Source organism: Coenobita brevimanus, chromosome 60 (assembly GCF_032717465.1).
Source record: "Coenobita brevimanus isolate Jiangsu-jjx chromosome 60, ASM3271746v2, whole genome shotgun sequence".
Classification (NCBI taxonomy): domain Eukaryota; kingdom Metazoa; phylum Arthropoda; class Malacostraca; order Decapoda; family Coenobitidae; genus Coenobita; species Coenobita brevimanus.
Window position 1 is genome coordinate 26,177,067 of NC_137013.1, and position 20,948 is coordinate 26,198,014.

A 20,948-nucleotide genomic window follows, 5' to 3' on the forward strand; every position below is an offset into this window, starting at 1 on the left:
TCTCTCCTCTTCCATCACCACCAAATACCGCAACAAGACAGCCATCCTCATCTCCTCAGGCCTTACCCTCATCTTCATCACCCAACTCATCCACCCCCACAGTCCTCTGACTAGCAACCCTCATCCTCACCTCCCCCTTTCATTCTACACCGCACACTCAGATTCGCCATCCTGACCATCAGCCACCCAGCCATCCCACACATTTTCATATACCCCTTCTCATTCATCTCATACCCCCAACAAACCTTCACCCTTACCACAACCATCACGACAACCTTGCCCAACCTCATATCCATCATCTGCAAGACCTAAATCATCAACCAGTCCCTCCTCCTCCTCAACGCACCTGTCCAGCAGAAGCTGCATTTCCATCTTCACCAGATCAGGCTGCCAATCAAGGCCACTTGATATAGCCCCCCACTATCATTAACCCCTTAACCGCGGGGCGTCACTTTCGTGATGCTTGGGAGCAAGGGATCATACCGCGAGGCGTCGCTTTTGTGATTCTGTGTTATTTTGAATTCACCCGGGCTTCCAAGTGGGGGCTTGTATCATCTATCAGTACTGCCAATGTCCAACACTAGTCAGCACTCCTAATCTCATCTGTACTCCCATCCATTGTTGACAATTTAGCCATTTCTCCCCGTTCTTGACTCCCCTCCCTACCCTCCCTCCATTACCCTATCCTCTCGCCTGCCCGGCCGTGCTATGCTAAGTAAATCTTCCCTGGAATTTTTCACTGATTTCATCCATTGAAATAAGCCCTATGTCCTATTCTTATACCAAATAATATATACAAGAAAGAAATAAGGTAAGTGAGAGTGCCATACACCTGGAATTGGCTAATTATCACCTGACAACACCTCAAGTGCACTCGTTCGCTAATTTTCACTGTTTTTTTCCCCTTGAAATATGCCGTATAATCTATTTTCGTAATAAATATACATGTAAGGAGGGAAGGGAGAAGCCTAAGTGATATTTACATTCACCTGGAACTACCTAATTTATAATGTATTGTCTAGATTTCCTGCCAATCATATCAGTGCTAGACAAAGCTGTTTCAAGATATAACATTGGTAGCTCTGAATATATATCTCCTAAGTAGGCCTCTAATCTATTTTCGTAATAAATATACATGTAAGGAGGGAAGGGAGAAGCCTAAGTGATATTTACATTCACCTGGAACTACCAAATTTATAATGTATTGTCTAGATTTCCTGCCAATCATATCAATGCTAGACTTAGCTGTTTCAAGAAGTAATATTGGTAACTCTGAATAACCCCTAGCAGGCCTCCACGCTGGTCCTCCGTTATCAGTTCACTCTCATCTTCCGAAGCGAGAGTACGTATGTTTCTTCTTGCTGACTTCAAGGCCTTTTTCACCCCCATGCAAATGGCCCTGTGACCTTTACCCCCTACTAAACCTCGTGTGGAAAGAGGTAAAGGGCTGACAATTGATAAAAGAGTGACTACGATCTTTCTATTGAGTAAAACAGTGCAAGTGGAATTGTAAATAATGTGTAAATAATGTGTAAACAGCAAGTGAAAGTAATGAATGTAAATATACGTGAACAATGGAAAATAGTTTTATAAGTTATTTCAAGTGACAGTGCACAACACAGTGTAATTAAAATAGAAATGTAAATAACGTACATAAAATAGGGAACGTAAATAGAAATGTAAATGAGTAGTATTATAAGAATACGAGTATATACCCTAGGAGTAATGAAAGTGAAAGTTTCACTCTAGCATGTCTGAATGCTATGAGTTATGAGAGTGAAGATGAAAGTGACATTCACTCTCAATGCCAGTATACAGGACGAGAAAGTGAATGCTACGTATTTTACTGAAAGAAATTGAATCCCTACAGTGACAATAAACTAATACTACTGAAGGAAACTTATGGATAAAGACTAGATATATATAAGTGTTATATAGTAATAGAAATATAAAGTGTGAGGGGTTTTATGAATAATAAATGACAGAGTACCAAGAGCGAACTAGTGCCAGTGCGACGATCAGACGCGCTCGTAATTTCCATTGCTTTCACAGTGTTTTTTTTTTTAGTATGGATCCCAAACTACTTGAAAATTGTAGAATAGTGTTTATAGTGTTTGTATCTGGCTGTGGTAATCATATTACGGGTTGTCAGGAAGTGTAAAGTGGAGACTTCGTTACCCTACTTCAGAGGTCTCCACAAGTCCTACGGTAACCGACGAAGGCTCAACAATCATTCCAGGAGAAAGCTGAAGGTATGTGCCATAAGCATATGTAATTTTATTATTCTAGGACTAATAACTGATTTTTGGCAAATATTTTTTGAGAGTCTGTCGGAGCCCAAATAACACCGCGGCACACGCAAGTCATTGGTAAACAAGCCCGCGGTGTAGGGGTTAAAACCTGTCACCCCACCCCTCGCCTCCTCTCCAAACACAACCACAAATCAAACTCACCCCACAACTTAGGAAAAAAGAAAAAAAAAAAAAAGGTCACTAACAAGCAAAATTTCCACCCTGCCTATGCCCATACTGGCCAACATCCATCCCACTGCTATCTCCATGTCCACAACAGGCGACTTCAAGCCTTAACCCCAGGTCAAAGGTCACCATTTGCCTCTCAGTCACTATTGCAGCCACGGCCATCACCGCCATCTCCTCTCTCCAACCACACCCAACCCACACCACCATGTTCATCTCCTACAATTTCTGGGTCTCCAACACAAGACACAAGAAGAGAGTCCAGGGGCCTCAACACCTACTGTGCTTACTAGCAACTTACCCCTAACCACGCTCCCTCATCCTCGTCAGAGACCCAAAAAGGAAACCTGACGAATGACTTAGAGTCTGATACTACACCCTGAAGAACCTCACACCAACAATGGTCACCAATGAGGCGAAAACATTCAACCTCCTGCCACAGGAATGTGGCCTTAAAAACGATCAAGGTAGTAAAATGCCCAGGACAAGGCCACCTACCAGAGCCCCTGCTCCAGCTACTACCACAGAAAGCCATCACCGACGAGACAGGAGACAGCCTTGCCCCACCACCAAGATAGCTACCATAAAAGCATCCGAGCAAGAGGGGCATGGAGATCACACACCCGCCACCATTTGCCGCCCCTGTCCGCAAAGCTGCAGCCCTCCCACTGTCACAGCTAGAGCCCCAAGTACTGCAAATGGCCAGAACTTTTCATTCCAGTATGGCCTCCATGCGGTACTAAAGAGAAGACTCATTGCTTCTCTGACTTCGATTTGGCTCAACGCAAACCATTGATGTTGGCTTGATGCAACGTCCATCCTGAACTGGCTCAACACAGTACAGCCCCAAAGAAGCCACGATGTCCCTCGTCACCTATAGCTCCAGAGAAATCTAGGAACTGGCTCCACATGATTCAGCTCAGAAGCCACGAAGTCCCTCCTTACCTAGTGAACTGGCTTGATGCAGTTCGACTAAGAATGCACGAAGTCCCTCTTCAACATGTGAACTGGACCAATGCAGCTCATCCATGGAGAAGCCACGATGTATCCAAGGCCTGGACCGACTGCTGCAAGACACCCTGATCCTAGAGGTGACCTCTCTCCCCGTCCTCCCCCTTCCACGCCTCCTTAGTCATCTCCCGCCTATACCTGGAAAATGGATCTCAGCGACACCAATGTATAACCTTGTTGTCCCGAATCTCTTGGGTCCCTTCTAACCTCCCTGTGTGCCCACTTTGGGAGCAATACATGCTAGCATCTGTCCTCCAGGTCCTTATGGAGAACTAGATATCAAGTTCTTCACTTCCAGAACAAGAGTCGTAGTCTCTACTTTTAGGCCTTTTGTCATCCTCATACACTTTTAAGAACACCCTACAGTACAGACGTAAACTCCCCTCTCATGTCTCCCACTTTTTATGGTGTGTAGACTTTGCGGCGTCCTTTCTCGTGCACATGAAGGAGAGGTTGTTTCAGGCCCACAAACTGAGACCGCATATAGCAGATTGACAACTTCCCTCAGAGTTTCTTTCTCAGGCTGAATGTGCCAGGGTTGTACCTAAAGAGTTACAATTATAATAAACCTTTGGTATCGCCACTTTGAGTTTCTGTGTCCACCATGTACCATTAGGGTGTATCAGAAGTGTGTTTTGTGTGTTCCTTCTTGTTTAGAAGAATCCAGGGAAACCAGGTTCGCACCAGGATAACATTTAGTAATTTCGGGTGCAACCCAGTTAATTTCCGTGCTCAGTTTCGTTCCTTTTTTCATATATATATATATATATATATATATATATATATATACACACACACACACACACACACACACACACGTCATGCAAGTACCACGTGTTGCTATTCACACGTTTTCCAGCAATGTGTGTAGATTCGCTGTAGTACGGGTTTGGTAATGAATTTGGCGTTTTTTTTTTTTTTTTCAAATATGATTTCGAATATTGAGGAAACTCCTTTTACTAACATCTTTTGCGTCCTCATAAGCTTTCCAGCAATGCTCATAGATTGTTTTTCGTTCTAATTATCCATAAAAACAGTTTAGACTTTAAACGCTGAACTTTGTGCTGTTTGGCTTTATTCCGCAATATTATGGTGACATCTTTACTTTTTCTTCCTTTTTATAAGAAAGTCACTTAGTTAACACCTATTACTTTTATTTTTTAAAGCTTTCGAACTATGTGCCTAGATTCATTGTCGATTAAATCGTCTCCTAAATAAGAGTTTTGATGCTGTGTTCTACCACTGTATATATAAGAGTTGTAGGTGTTTCGGTAGATCTAAAAAGAGATAAAAACAGGATGAACACCATAGCAATGACAACGTCAGTACGACAGTGTATTACTGTGATATGAAGTCACTGTACTTGCCTAGGCCCAATGAGTTCATATTTTTTTAGAAGAAATGTCCTGAGTACCGTATTTGAAGTAGTTCAGGACACGCATGTATAAAATGAGATCCATTAATGCTTAAAGACATGATGGCATTGGCAGAATAAGTTCATGCCACTGTACTAGCACCCTTTTACCCAAATCACTCTGTTGACGAAACCGTACGTCGGAGGCCCAGTATCAGTGAAGAAGATGCTGCGAAGACTCTTTGATGGTGGTGATGATGGTGATGAATTTGGCGGTGGGTGTATGTAGGTGTTAATCTTCCTTTTTCGAAATTTACTTTTATGAAAAGCGGACAATTATATATATATATATATATATATATATATATATATATATATATATATATATATATATATATATATACACGTATATATATATATATATATATATATATATATATATATATATATATATATATATATATACTGTATGTACTCTTCTTGCACTAAGTAGTCCAAGTTATGACCTCTTGATGTTTCTTGTTTGATGAAAACGGCGTGTTGTTTTGTCACAGGATGGTATTGGGAAAATATATATAATGGAAATTACAAAATGCTTAAGTAAAATTCTTTAGTACAGTATCAACCTAAATACCATTCTGATTTCTAACACACGATTTTGTATTTCTGTAAGATAGTGCAAATTAATTCAAAGAAATTTTTCACTTCAGCTATTATTTCTCAGCTAATGCAGGCAATATTTTCAATGTAATTCATATTTTTTTCACCTGACCTGCAAGAGGAGTGTACTAAGGTGTGCACCAAGGAGTACAAACCCGTGTGTGGCAGCGATGGCGTGACCTACCCCAACAACTGCACCCTGGCTAATGCTCAGTGCCGCTACCCATGCATCGAGTTCGCCTACCATGGAGAGTGTTACCGTAAGAACATTTTCTCACATTTCTTAACGTATTGTTTTTTTACTTGGGAATTCTGGCGACACCTGGTAATATCCTCTCGTACATTGGTAATGAAAAATATGTCAATAATAGGAAGGTATAAGTAGCACACAAGATAATATAAACGTTTAATATACAATGTGTGCTGTCACGGAAAGGCAGCACGAAGTCTTCCACGACAGCAATACAGGCAGTGAGGAGGCAGCCTAAGGGTAAGGATATGGGTCGTACTCTGAGTGGTTTTGTAGAATTCATAATACATCTTCTTCACATTAAACCTTAATATCGCTTTGTACGTTATTGATGGATATAGCACATAAAGAGCAAACAAGAGAAAGGGAATGTGTGTTGTGGAAAATAAATCGCTAAGGAAAAGTTGCTACAAAACTTCGAACGATACACAGAATTCGGCTGCCAGCCAGAATATGCTGTATTCACTTCATCCCCCATCTCCATATAATGGACGTCGCAACAATATAAACAATCAACGGATGAGGGTGGTTAGAATAACAAGCAGTTTTTTTTTTCCTTTTAACTGGTGCTGGAGCGTGTGCCTTCATGCAGTGGTACAGATATAGGCGGACAGGTGCGCTGCCCAGTTATACACAAGTCCCTCAGTTCCTTACCAATACCCCCAAAAGTTTATGGTGGGCTGCTTTATAAAGGTAACCAACCTGTAGATCACTGGGTACTTGTTTCAGGTGAACATGACTACGCCAGTAACAATGTAGCATCTCCATAGTGTCATGGGATCAGTCAGGGACTGGTTTACTATCCAATTTGTGACTTTAAAAGGCGGTAAGTGCAGTCATAAGGCTGCAGGAGGTGGAAAAGAGGATGGATCGTATGAGAGATGGACGCGAGACTGTGTAGATATGATCTGGAGCAGATGGCAGAAGTGGAAGGTGTGAGAAACGTGTGCAGCACTGAGGTGGTGTGTGGGATTAGAGAACGTAAGAGAAGAAAGCAGTAACGTGGTGGAATGAGTGGGAGAAACATGTGTGCAGCACTGACGTGGTGTGTGGGGTTAGGAGAGGTAAAAGATGATAGAAACACCGTAGTGGAATGAGAGGGTGAAACGAACTGCCAAAGGAAAGAAGGTAATTTTAAAACACTCCATAGAAAGATGATGAAAATTAATGTGGATGTGTGGAAATGGAAGGTAAAATTGTATGCCGGGAAGAGGAAATATTTGATGAGAAGATGAAAGAGCCTGAAGGATAAAAACAGCAGGATGCTTGTGAAAAGAATGAAAACGATCAGAGGGAGAGAGTATTTAGTGGGGATCTTATGTATATACAACGATTGTAGTGGGGATGGCAGTGCTCCTAAAACCATCTACACAATATCAAGTAGTAGAAAGTCATGGAATCGCATCCCTATACTTTCATATTTCATTTTATTTTTGGTATAATTTTTTTGTATTGTATGGTTTGTTAATAATTACACATGTGAAGACAGTTTTCGGATGCACTTATGGTGCACCATAGTGACACGTACTGGAGTAAAAAAGAAAAAAAAGGGATTATAATTATTTTTGCCTAAGCCGACCTTGTTTAGAAAGTCTGTGGCACAGTCATTCCTGTATCTCAATTTGATTTAGTAAGCGTTTTTCGTTCTTGTTTTGCTGTTTTTTAAGCACATAATTATGTAGGATGCGCCGAAAGTTTTTGTAAGTTAAGGAACCTAAGATCATCACAGTAGTTAGGGGATTAATGAAGGTTCTGAGTCACCCGCTCTTCCTTGGAAGCTCTACCTTGAGCTAAATAAAATGACCTTGAGAAATAAGAAAACATATTACCCACCATATTGCTCACCATACTACTCACCAACTCTTGCTGTTGTGAATAAAGTATCCCCAAGTCTTCAGGTCGTTGCGTTGATGAGTAATGACGTGAGGAAGAGAACTAGTTTTCAGCGCGAAAGCAGGACGTGTTCGTGCGACTGCCCTTGGCACCGAGTACGGCTTTGCTCTCAACGGCTTTGCCCTCAACTTGCTCTCAACGGAGTATGGCTCATCGTGATAGGTTCTCCACTACTATGTAAACTAGACACAGTTGCATCAAAGGCATGCCTTATGGCACTATCACTGAGCCCTTTTCTAGTTTCCTTGGAAAGTGGCTTGGCAGGGGTGGATGATGCAGTTGGCTACAGGTGGAGCAGACGGAATCCGACAAACAGGAACCTGAAGACGTCGTTGTACACCTGGCAAGAGCATAGGACAGACTGAGACTCGTCTGTGTACAGTGGAGGGACTCCTTCCCTACCCTTTGGTGCCGAGATGAAATGGCGACCTGTACAAATGGTGGCAGGAAGACACTTGCGTGTTTAGCCACTACCTGGTGGCCACGTAGCATCCCGATTGTGACGTGTATAGACATTATCTAGCGATTAGGGGTTAAGCAACACATTTAATTTTTTCGTAAGCTTTCCAGTGAAGTGCATAGATCTGTTGTTGCTTTATAAATCTCACAGATAATCCAGCTTTCTTGTTGTAACTTCTCTCCTGATTACATTTATCTGTCTATCTATCTATTGACAGACGCCTCAATCCCTTACGGGGTGGCTACAAACTAATCGCCTCCACGTCGCCCTGTCCCCTGCCATTTCACTGCCCTGCTCCCAACTCACACTCCCATCTCTCATATACCTCTTCACTTCATCCCTCCATCTCATCCTTGGCCTTCCCCTCCCTCTCTCCCCCTCCACCTCACTCACATACACTCTCCTCGTCAGTCTCTTACCCTCTATCTTCTCCACATGGCCAAACCACCTCAGTGTGTTTCTCCTAACGCTTCCTATAACATCCACATCCACACCACAACCCTCCTTTGCATCCTTATTTGTCAGTCTGTCTCTCCATGTGACTCCACAGGCTCCCCTTAATAACTCACTTCCACCGCTCTCACTCTTTACTTGTTTCCATCCAACAACGTCCAAGCTTCACTTCCATACGTCAGAGTTGGTATCACGATACTGTCATGTATTAACGTTATCACTTCCATGCCCACTTCCCTGTTTTTTCTTACTGCTTTCAAGGAACCAGGAACCTCTCTTCCCTGTCGTACCCTTTCAACTGCTTCACCTTCCAAATTTCCATCATTACTCATCATACTATCCAACTACATCAACGTACTCACATTTTCCGTTTCCTCCTCTTCCAACCTCACTGCACATTCACTGACTTCATTTCTCTCGAAGACCATAATTTTACTCTTCCCTACATGCACATTTAGATTCCGTTTCATATATATTCTCCCACACTCATACACCAAGCCTTGCAGCTCCATTTTGTCTTCATTTAACAACACAGTATCATCTGGAAACAACAGTACAGGGAGTTTCCAAACACTCCCCTCTCTCACTAGGGCCACTTCAACATCCACTACCCTACCTTGTATCTCTTTTACAACCCCATCCATGTACAGATTGAACAACCATTTAGACATGACACATCCCTGTTTCAACCCAACCTTGAAATAGAAAAATTCACTCAGTTTACTATCCACACATACTGAAGCCTTAACACCCTCAAACATACTCTTCACAGCATTCAACAACTTCCCATCTACTCCATATATTCTTAATACTTTCCACAATCCTTGACTATCCACCCTGTCATATGCTTTCTCCAAATCCATGAAGACCACATACAACTTCTTTCCCTTCTCTAAAAACTTTTCCACTAAAGATCTAAGAATGAATATTTGATCTACACAACCTCTTCCCTTCCCAAAGCCTCCCTGTTCTTCTCCAACTAATTCCTCTGTTGTTTCCCTAACTCTTGTATCCTACCATGTACTTTTCCTATTACACTAAGAAGACAAATGCTACTCTGATTACCACACGCTTCTTTTTCTCCTTTCCCTTTGTACATGGGAATAATTATACCTGACTTCCAATCCTCCGGGACTCTACCTTCCTCACAGGCCAATCTGCACATCTTCCACATCCATTCTACTACTATCTCTCCCCCATGCTTCAGCTTTTCACCATGTACTCCATCAATTCCTGGGGCTTTCCCCATTTTATGTTTCTTCATTGCTTCCACAACTTCCATCCTACTGATTTCTTCCTGTCTTCTAACCTCCCTCCTTCTCCCAGCAAGTCCCCAGCCACATATACATGCATTCTCTATATTCAACAATTCCATAACCCCTAACTGCTGGCTGACGTGTATAACCATCACAATTTTGGGCGCAGAGCAACGCCTGTTCACGTGTACAGGCGCAAATGTCTTCCCACCACCCTTTGAACTTAACTTATCCTTACTCATCAACGGGACCACCTGGAGACGTGGGCATACTTTCATTTGAAAGAGGAAGAGTTGATGATTTTTATGTGTCTTTATTTTTTCCTATACCTCTTAAAGTTTGGCAGATATTATGGTTTCAAGTAAGGGTATTTTTTCCGTCAAGGATATCCCCCGTAGGGAGGAGCGTGCAACATCAGAAAACCCCCGGTGTGTAGGGGTTAAAGTGTTCTCTCCATCTGCTCTCTTTTCTCCCTCCTCCACTAGTAATCTAACGTTTTTACTGTATCTTTCACTCCACCACTAACTTCACTGCCACCCTGTCTAACTCTCTTTACCTCTTTCCAGAACATTTTCTTACAGTCCCTCCACTTTATACTCAAGTTTCTTCCAAATTCCTCATCCACTCACTTCTTATTGTCTCTTCCTAAACTTTTCATCTCTCTCTTCCTTTCTACATATAACTCTCTTCCATCTCTCACCTTCTTAACACGCCCCTATTTCTCATCCATTCATTATATGCTTTCTTCTTTTGTAACACAGCCTGTCTCACCTCTTCATTCCACCATGCTGTTTCTTGGACTCCGTTTCGTCTTCTCTTCACCCCACTCACCACCTCACATGCTGCACATATTTCTTCGAGGAATATCTTCCACACACCTTCCACGTCCCCAGTCTGCTCCAGTTCATATTTACCCAATCGTTCCTCCACTTCTCTCTTATATTCTGCCTTTTTCTCATCCTCTTGTAACCCTTCTACTCTCCTTGCATCTACTCCTTCTTCCCGCCCTTCCCTTCTTCTGTTTCTCCATTATACTTGGAAATTGGTGGTGGTCAGAAAGTCCACTCCCCCAACCCCTACTGTACATGCTCTTGCATCCATTACACATCTTCTCATCCTTTCAACCACTCACACATAATCAGTCATTGCCTTCCTTTCATTCAGTTCACCACCCACCCTTCTTATCACTCACCATGTATACATGTAGATCATTTTGTGCCTGATGAGGGTATTGGCTATCACCATCCCCCTCCCAGCACAAATGTCCACTAAAGCACTGCCATTCTCATCCATCTCGGCAGGCACACCCCACTCACCAACTGCTCCATCCACCTTCACATTCCCTACTTTACCACTCATTCCTGATTACATGTCTAAGAATATTCCTCTTTTTTGCCACATTTCAGCATTAACTTGACATACTTGATTACATATCTGATAATGTTCTCACTTGCGGGCATTGTGAGCTCTCTCGAACATTTTTTTTTTTTTTTTTTTTTTTTTTGGGGGGAGGGCATATTTGGTATTATTTGTCGAACTTTGGAAGTCAATCCATTAGCATCTATTACTTTTTTTTAAATAGCAGAACAGAGGAAGGAAAAACAAATGAATTTTTAAAAATAATCCATACACCTGATTACTGGTGTCCTCCATTCATAAAATATCTGTAACAGTTGGACTTGAACAGCTGGAGGTTGAAGTTTGATGGGAAACAACACTGGGGAAGCAAGTTCCAGAGAGATGCAGTTCGGGGAATGAAAGAATTCTGATAGGCAGAATGTCTGCAATATGGCTGAGTTACATTCCAGTCATGAGCGCTACCAGATGCCCTTGTAGCGTAAGCGAAGGCATGGAGAGGTGGCACAAAGGACGTTACTTCGTTTGAGCATTTCCCATAAAAATATCTGTAAAGTAATGGAAGGGAGGCAAGAATCCTTCTTACTTGCAGAGGAGGTAGTATATTTATAATAGCAGGGTTATTAATAATTGCAGCAGCTTTGTTCTGAATTTTGTCTAGTTGTTTTAATGCAACCTCTCCACATCCACTCCACAAGGGTGAGCAATATTCAAGCTGAGAGCCCACATGACTCTTATACATTATAGCTAACTGCTCGTCAGTGAAGAAGTTACGGACTCTGTACAATGATCCAAGTTTCTTTGAGGCAGTTTCTTTTAGCAAGTGCTGTGACATGAGAGGTCCAGCTGAGGGCATTGTTAAGTAAGACACCGAGAATTTCAATACTTCTGGAGATAGGAATATTAGTAGCACTGAAGGTAATATACGAACCTGGCAATATGTCTATTAGTAAATTGTATACACAGTATTTGATTCTTCTAGCATTAAATGAGACAAGGTTGTTTTGTCCCCATTCACTGATCGTAGATAAGTCTTGATTTATGGAGATGGCTGTACTGAGTTGAGAGTTAGAAATATTAGACTTTGTAAATGGGTGGCTGAGTGTGAATGAACTATGAAGTGTTGAGTCATCTGCATATGAATGGATGGGACTGTGAGTGACAGATAAGAGATTATTAATTTGAATCAGGAACAGGGTTGGTGCCAGAACTGATCCCTGTGGCATGCCGGCATTAATTGAGTGGAAATTGGAATATACATCATCTACTTGTACTCTTATTTTTCTGTTGCTGAGATATAAGGAAAGCAGAGGAACAGAAGACGCTAGTCCATAGCAAGGGAGTTTGGACAGCAGGGCATGGTGCCATACTCTGTTGAAAGCTTTAGAAATATCAAGGGCTACTGAATGAGTTTCTCTATGAAGGTCGATTGACTGATGAATGGTATGAGTCAGGAGATTGAGTATGTCAAAGGCAGATCTTTTGTGGCGAAACCCATATTGTCTATCACTAATTAAGTTGTTGGATTCAAGATGTTTAACTATGTGCTTATTAATTAAAATTTCAAATACTTTATCAAGAGAAGCTGTGACAGCTATTGGTCTGTAAGCAAAGGGGTCAGAGGAACTTCTTTTCTTTGGAACTGGGTTGATATTGGGTTCTTTCCATGAATTAAGGAATGAAGAAGTATGTATGCATAGTCTGAATGCTTTAGCTAGAACAGAGGCAAGATCTGGGGAACACTTTTTCAAAACAATTGGAGGAATTCCATCTGCTCCTGGAGCTTTGTTGGTAGGTAAATTGTCTAGGATGGATTTTATGTATTTTGTCTGAATTTTAAGTGGAACAGTTTCGGGAGAGTCAAGTTCTAGTACTGAGACGTTCTGGGTGGCTTCTTCTATGGTAGAATTTCTGGCAAATGTACTGGCAAAGATATCTGCTTTCCCACGCGGGTTATTTGTAATATTGCCATCTGAAGATTTTACTGGGGGAATGGATGATGACTTGTTAAAGTTATTATTAAAAGAATTGAGAGTTGACCAGAATATTTTATTGTCATTAGGGTTGTTAAGTAGTTTTGATGCTTGATTCTGAAGAAAGTTTGATTTTGCGAGATTTATTACAGCTTTTGCATGGTTTCTACCGATTTTAAATTGGGAGAGTGATTCAGATGTTTTTCATTTTAAGTAAGAGTTATATGCTTATGACTTTTGGGCTGTTGCTCTGGCACAGTTGCTATCAAACCATTATGGAGAATTCGATGTTTTAGTGAACTGTTGACTTGGTATGAATAAATCCATACCAGCTAGTATTAAGTCGCCAATGTGGGACTGGGTAGAACTGGCATCACTAGTGAAGAAAGATTGCCATGGAATGTCAGCAAGATAATTTTTAAATCCATCCCTGTTTGCCCTATCAAAGTGCCATTTTGTTATCATGGCAGGTTCAGAACCGGGAGGTTTGGGGGGCTAACTAATGAGGCTTTGATGAGATTGTGGTCAGAGGATCCAAGTGGTGACAGTACCTCTAACCTGTAAATGCAATAACCATTCAACATTATGTATGTTAAAATCGCCCAAAATAGTAATTTCGGTGCTAAGGGCAAGGTTAAGGTTACTCAACTGTGTGGATATGGAGTCAAATACACTGAGTTCTGACGAAGCACTGGGGGAGCAATAGACTACTCAGATATATTTGGTAATATATAGACAATTTAGTTTATACAATGAGTAATCCATACTGGGTGAAGTGAAGTTTAAAATAGTGTCAACTGCATATTGAGATTTGATATAACGACAGATGCCACCCTTGTTACAGAAGTTTGTGAGGAGATGATAACCAGGAAAACAAAATGGGGATATTTCAGTTGAGGGTGAGATTTGTGGTTCTATGAGGAATAGGGCCAGAGGAGATATGGACTATGGGAAAAAATGAACTGAATTTTGTTTGGTACTAAGGCCACGGATATTTATGATGAGTAAGGCCGCACCTTCATCACTCCGCTGACAAGCATGACTGGCAATTGTAACAGTCACTGCCGGCCCAGTCACTTGATGGCAACCAGGAGGACCCTGTGCCACCAGCCCTACCCTGCCGGTGGTGTCAATCCAAGGTACCACCTCATTTGATAGAAATAATGCAATGGCCATTGTTAACCCGCCCCATCCCGACCACTTTTCCACCACTGATTCCCCCCAATCCCGACCATTTTTGGATTTTTTTTTTTTTTTTTTTTTTTTTTTTGCTCAAACCTCTGCTTTTGGTGAGAAACATCGAAAATTCATAGAGAAATCGCTCACCTGAGGTTTAAAATACTCGATCCAGGTAGGAGTACCTCCTTACCTTACTGGGTTTTCAAACAGGCTGGGACCAAAGAAAACGAGTTCTATGGGAGGGTAACTATTTCACACCACTCACAAGCGGGATTTATTTATTTACTTGGTACGAATTTATATGTAGTATGAGAGTATATTGGTTTTCAAACAGTAATATAGGCATTATAAGCATTGTTTCACTCACTAACTCATCACCATACCTGACCTTTTTTTGCCACATTACCTGATCATCATTTCTGGCTGTTTCTTCCTCTAATGTTTGTCCTCCACTTTGTCATCGATTGGGGAATCACTCTGGCCCTGAATTTCGTACCGTGGCATGACATGGCTTTACTTTCCAGGTCACTGATAACAGGTGAATTGCTGAGACAGTGGCATCCAGGGGGGGAGGAGGTCATGCTGGGTAAGGCATTGTCCCTACCTGGCATCTTGTAGAGGAAGGTGTCCCGTGTATACGTACCAAAAATCACTCGCGAAAATTGAAAATTGTGCAAATTAGGGACCTTGCAATTGATTTGCGTTTATGTACGTCGACGGGATTGGCAGTGACAAAAGGTGTGGACGTTAATTCACGTCGACGGGACGCCACGGGTTAAAGGAAGTGGGAATAGAAGGTGTAATATCTTATGTGCATGTAGTGTGGTGTAGACAGTTGAAGGCAGAGGTATTAATCCCTACACCGCGGTCATGTTTTTGCGCTCCTTGAGCATCCCACGAGGATATTCGCGCTCCAACTGACTTTTTAAAAATATTTGCCAAAAATTAGTTATTAGTCCTAGAATACTATAATTATATGTGCATATGGCACTTATCTTCAGCTTTCTCCTGGGATTTTGTTGAGCCTTCGCCGAGTACTGTAGGACTTGTGGAGACTTCTGAAGTTGGGTAATGAATTCTCCACTTTACACTTCCCAACACCCAGTAATATGATTACCACAGCCTAATATTATCACTAGAAACACTATTCTATGATTTTCAAGTAGTTTGGAATCCATACACCAAAAAAAAAAACACTGTGAAAGCAATGAAAATTATGAGCGCATATGAGCTTCGCACTTGCGCTCTGTCATTTATTGTTCATAAACACACTCACACTTTATATTCCTATTACTTTATTACACTTACATATATATATATATATATATATATATATATATATATATATATATATACACAGTATTTATCCATAAATTTCCTTCAGTAACAGTACTTTATTTTCATTCTCGTTCAGTAAACTAGCATAGAGAGCAAAGCTTTGACTGTCATTACTCCAAGTATTTGTACTCATATTCTTATATTAGTAATTATTTACATTTCTATTTTATTTACACTATGTTATACACTGTCACTTTCAGTAAATAAGGGCTCCTTTCCCTTGGAGCCAGGATGAACTTGGGACACTGAAGCACACGTAGTTTATCACCATTTCCTCCACTGGCTCATCACACAATTCACCAGAAAGATTGTAGTCACTGTCCATCATTATCATGGATAAATTAGCCAGTTCACGTTCCACAGCAGGGTCATTTAGTCCTTTACCCCTTCCCACAAGAGGTTTAGTAGGGGTAGAGGTCACAGGGCCCTCTAGAAGTGGTGGTAATGGAGGGGAGCGAGTGCTATATGCTTTCATCTCAAGAAACAACACTGAACTAAATGACGAGGAGGATATGGGGCCACTAAGGGTTGACAACGTCAGTGAGGTGACAGCTGCTAATTGATATGCTGTGAAATGATTGGCGGAAAATTAGGTAGTTCCAGGTGAATGTAAATATCACTTAGGCTTCTCCCTTCCTTTCTTATATATATTTTTATTACAAGAATAGATTATACGGCATATTTCAAGGGGAAATTACCAAGGAAAATTAGCGAACAAGTGCACGTGGGGTGCTGCCAGGTGATAATTAGCCAACTCCAGGAATATGGCACTATCAGTTACCATATTTTGTTTTTTGGTATACATTACTTTGTATAATAATAGGGCATAGGGCTTATTTCAATGTATGAAATCAGTGGAAAATTCCGGGGAAGATTTGCTTAGTGCGGCGCGGCCGGGCAGGGGAGAGGAGAGGGTAATGGAGGGGAGGTAGGGAGGGGAGTCAAGAACGGGGATAAATAGCTAAATTGTCAACAATGGATGGGAGTACAGATGACACTAGCAATGCTGACTATTGTTGGACACCGGCAGTACTGATAGATGATACAAGCCACCATTTGAAAGCCCGAGAAAATTCAAAATAACACAGAATCACAAAAGTGACACCCCGCGGTATGATCCATTGCGCCTGAGCATCACGAAAGTGATGCCCCACAGTTAAGGGGTTAAGAGAGTATGGTGGCCTCCTCTCTGTGTAAATGAAAGCACTGAATATGTTCGGCAAAGGGAGATGGTCAGGATCAAGTCCTGAGGGCTGGTTAAACAGGAGTTCCAGCTCTCCCCATCACCAGCTTGCCATCCATCTTGGAAGTACTGCCCCATTTGACCAAAACTGGGAATAGCGCCGCTATTAGTAGCAGCGCTACATAGAGCCACTACTATTTTTATAGCGATGGTGGTAACGCCATTACTTTTTTTAGCCAGTAGCAGAACTGAGAGCGCTGCCTATGTACTATGTATCAATGGTAGACCACATTTGTTTGCCTTTTATTTATGTATGTTACTTTCAGTAGGTATACTAGGTAACAATGTAAAAGAACATTTGTTACATTATACAGTAAATACCCTTTTCCTGTACTTTTGGCTCTAAGCTTCATTAAAGTGACACCGACATATATATATATATATATATATATATATATATATATATATATATATATGTATATATATTCAGTATAAGTATATACTGACATTACCGGAACACAACATAACCATTCAGACTGACTAATATTATCAAAACAGTATATAGTGTATTGCCACATCACAGATTTTTGTTAACCTTTCCTTCGTGTACCTTTTCTTATCCAAAGTAGCGGAAGTGGAAGCACCGCTACATTTCGTATCAAGTAGCGAAACCAGTAACGCTGCTACTTTTTCGAGCTAGTAACGGGAGTGGGAGCGCCGCTACTTTTTATTAGTAGCGTTCCCAGCTTTGTGTTTGATAGGTGCTACAGTCTACTCTTTTCCGTCTATGTACAAAGAAATGTTTCATTTTGAAAGTGTTTTTTTTTAATAGGATACTCTTTGGTTACTCATTATATCATCCTTTTCTTCATGTTGGGTAGTTTTAGGAAAAGTCACGTAAGTCATGTTAGTTTCTTTTACAAGCTCTCCTTTGATGTCCATAGAACCCATTAATGCTTTATAAGATACCAAGAGTTTGGCATGTTCTAACACTCTAATCCATATTACTGTTTTCACCTGCACAAATAACTATAATACGTTGTGGTTCAGTGAATTTCGATAAGGTTCCTTGGTTATTAATGACAATGAACCTCCAGTCTGATTACGTTTGGATATAGAGCTGAAATATGATAGAATCTTTGTCATGATACACCTACACTAGAGTGAAAAATTAAGTTATAGGCATCCTACACCCCCTCTTCTGTCATTCTTTCCATCATTCTTTACTCTTCCTTCTGCCCATGGGTGACTACACTGAGTGACAAGCCAAATGGTTTCCTGTACACCAGGAAACCATTCACTACTCTGGGTGGTAACCATATAACCAATTTATGGCGCCTGGTGGTTTAGTGAATAACTAAGGTGCTCCAGTCGGATTGAGCCTGTGTATGTTTACATCCAAGGGGTTGGTTGGGGTTTATTGCTCACATAATGCCACTCGGGGATGAGTGAGGCTGGTCACTGTTATTTTAAATGTCAGGATCAGCTTGAATAGCCCCGGCCTCCTACGCTCCTCTATGGGGCGACATAGGATTGGATGTTGGATTAGATATAGGCATCCACACAAAGAAGTGTGATACATGTTTCAGAGAGCAACCTTTCTAATGTTGTTAGTTTTCTCAACAGTAGTGCTTAATCGCACTTGCCTGATATTAACCCTTTAACCGCGGGCATTGTTTTGACCCGACTGGACCCCCCTGCGGGGGTTCAAGCCAAAATGTAAACAAAATTTAAACCTTTATAACTCTGCACAGAATAAATCTAGAGCGAAAAATCAGGTACCATTAGAAAGTATTAACCTTCGGCTTTGCAATGATGTAGGTTTCATGATTTTGTTGACTATCACTAGATGGGCAGTGCCATTAGAAGTGAGCGATCTAAAATCACTATTTTTCGCTCACACACCATTACCAAATGCCAACCTCATTCTGATAATAATACTATAAACATATATGAACACTGCACATACGATAAACACCCACTCTGTGTTCACTGAGGCAGGTAAAAGGCACTGTAATTGCCCGTACTTCACTGCCACATCAGCGCTGTTGTCACTCACACAGCTGGACAGATACTGATGCGTGTTTGGTCAGAGGTGGGGTGGGGGGCCCGGGGGCTGGGAGGTGGGGGCCCGGGGGGTGGGAGGAGGGAGGTGGGGGTCGGCTGGAGTGAAAGAACTTAATAGCTACTCTCCCTTGAAACAACTGGCGCACAGAAAAACGAGCGGTATTCAAAATATTCACAAACATTCCAGAATGACACCTGCGGTTTGGTCCAGTTTTTGCAATGTCATTCTGGAATGACACCCGTGGTTAAGGGGTTAAACCACAATATACAACAATACTTCTTATTTTAGAATGTATATACTGTGAGCTTAGGTGCTTTGGAACCTGATGCCAAAACATGGCTGCTCACACACATTTGACTAAATCTTTATTAGCAAACTGGCACTTTTGGCGCCTTTCAGAATTATGTTGGCGAACTTTGTCAGACACTTAAGACACACCATTAATCTTCCATATGCTTTCTAATTGTGTGCATAGATCCGCTGGAGTTTATTAAGTTTCCAAGATAAAGCAGCTTTGGTGCTGCGCTCTGCAACCATACTAAATGTCTGTACCATCTGACAGTATGTATAATACTTTTCTGGATCAGCAGTTTTGCGAACATTAGAACAATGATATGTTATACTAACAACATTATCCCATCTTCTGCTGTGTCCTTCGGGAAACTACAATATTACTAGCAATATAATACCATCTTATGTCTTATCCTTTGGAAACTACTGTACATATCCACCCGTCCACCAACAAAATTCACCCATTCTCCAACGAACCTATCCACCCACCCGCCTTTCTCAACCACCGTCCCCACCATGCCCACCCATCCATCCCGCCCCGAGCACTCACTCGCCTAGACAACCACCCACAAAAACTGCCCCAACCATCCTATGCACTGACTTACCCACCCCACAGTTCCACCCACAATAAACACCCCAAACACTCCACCCTGCCCAACCCACCCACCAACTCATCCACCTAACCCAGCCATCCACCCATCTGCTGACCAACCTGTCCATCCGGCAATGAAGATCAAACAGCAGGATGACTTGGAAGATTACAGAGAGAGAGAGAGAGAGAGAGAGAGAGGGGGGGGGGTTAGCAGCTCTTATAAATACAGTCCATAGTCTGTATGATTTTATACTTGACCAAACTTGAAAGAGTCGAACATGTTTCAGTAAGCATGGTTTGTATAACATGTACTTTAGCAAAAAGAGAGATTATCACATCTCACTAGCCTGATGCTGATGTACAGTACATTGTCAAATTTAGAGGTATCCTAAGTACGTACAACTGTCACTTTTTTTAGGTGCTCGAACTATATGGGTAAGTCACCTGTAGTATATATGGTTTCCGAGAAGACTCAAGTTTCGGCTCATTTTGTTGGTTTATGTTTCCTTCAGCAATAAAGTGGTATTTTTTCCAAATAAATCTCTCGAGTACCACCAATTACTTCCCATAAACTCTGCAACCCTCTGTTTAGGCCCACCAGCGCTTTAAAAGTTTTCGGCAAAAAATGAGTCCTGCTGTTTAATTGGCACTTTCACATTTTTCTTTTTTCGAATTCTTGTGATTATGAGAAAATTAACTAAAATGTCAACTAATGGTTTTCTACAACCTTCCCTGCGGTATGCGGAAATCATGTTCCTCTAATACTTTCCAAGATAGCTCAGGTTTTTACCGATTTTGGCAATAATTATTTTTATTTTTTTTGTTTATCATTAAAGCAGCGAAATGTGAGAAGAACCACTTAAGCAACACGTTTCCCATCATAAGCGTTCCAATGACGTGCACAGATCCGCTGTAGATTATATGATTTCCTAGACAGCTCAGATTTAGTGGTGTGCTCTGTCACCCTGCCACATGTTAGATGGCCTTGCTCATGATTGCACGAAATTTGATTATTCTTGACTATGAGGTAGGAATGAATCTCCTTGATTATTAGTCACAATGCCTCTGCAGTGAGATTAAGTTTGGAGATAAAGTGAGGCGAAAGCCAGTTGAATTGTTGTCATGATACAATAACCACGGTAGGGTGAAGAATT

At 41.4% G+C, this 20,948-nt stretch overlaps 1 protein-coding gene across 2 annotated transcripts in view; it reads left to right on the forward strand.

The window, feature by feature from the left end:
- Positions 1 to 20,948, forward strand: part of LOC145403013 (uncharacterized) — a 763,478-nt gene that overhangs the window by 130,044 nt on the left and 612,486 nt on the right. For both annotated transcript variants that reach the window (XR_013897919.1, XM_080274842.1), the window contains exon 6: positions 5,622 to 5,762. Coding sequence is in view for 1 of the 2 variants with exons in the window: in XM_080274842.1 (XP_080130968.1) it covers positions 5,622 to 5,762 (141 nt within the window). In the remaining variant the exon portion in view is untranslated. The remainder of the gene's footprint in view (positions 1 to 5,621; positions 5,763 to 20,948) is intronic.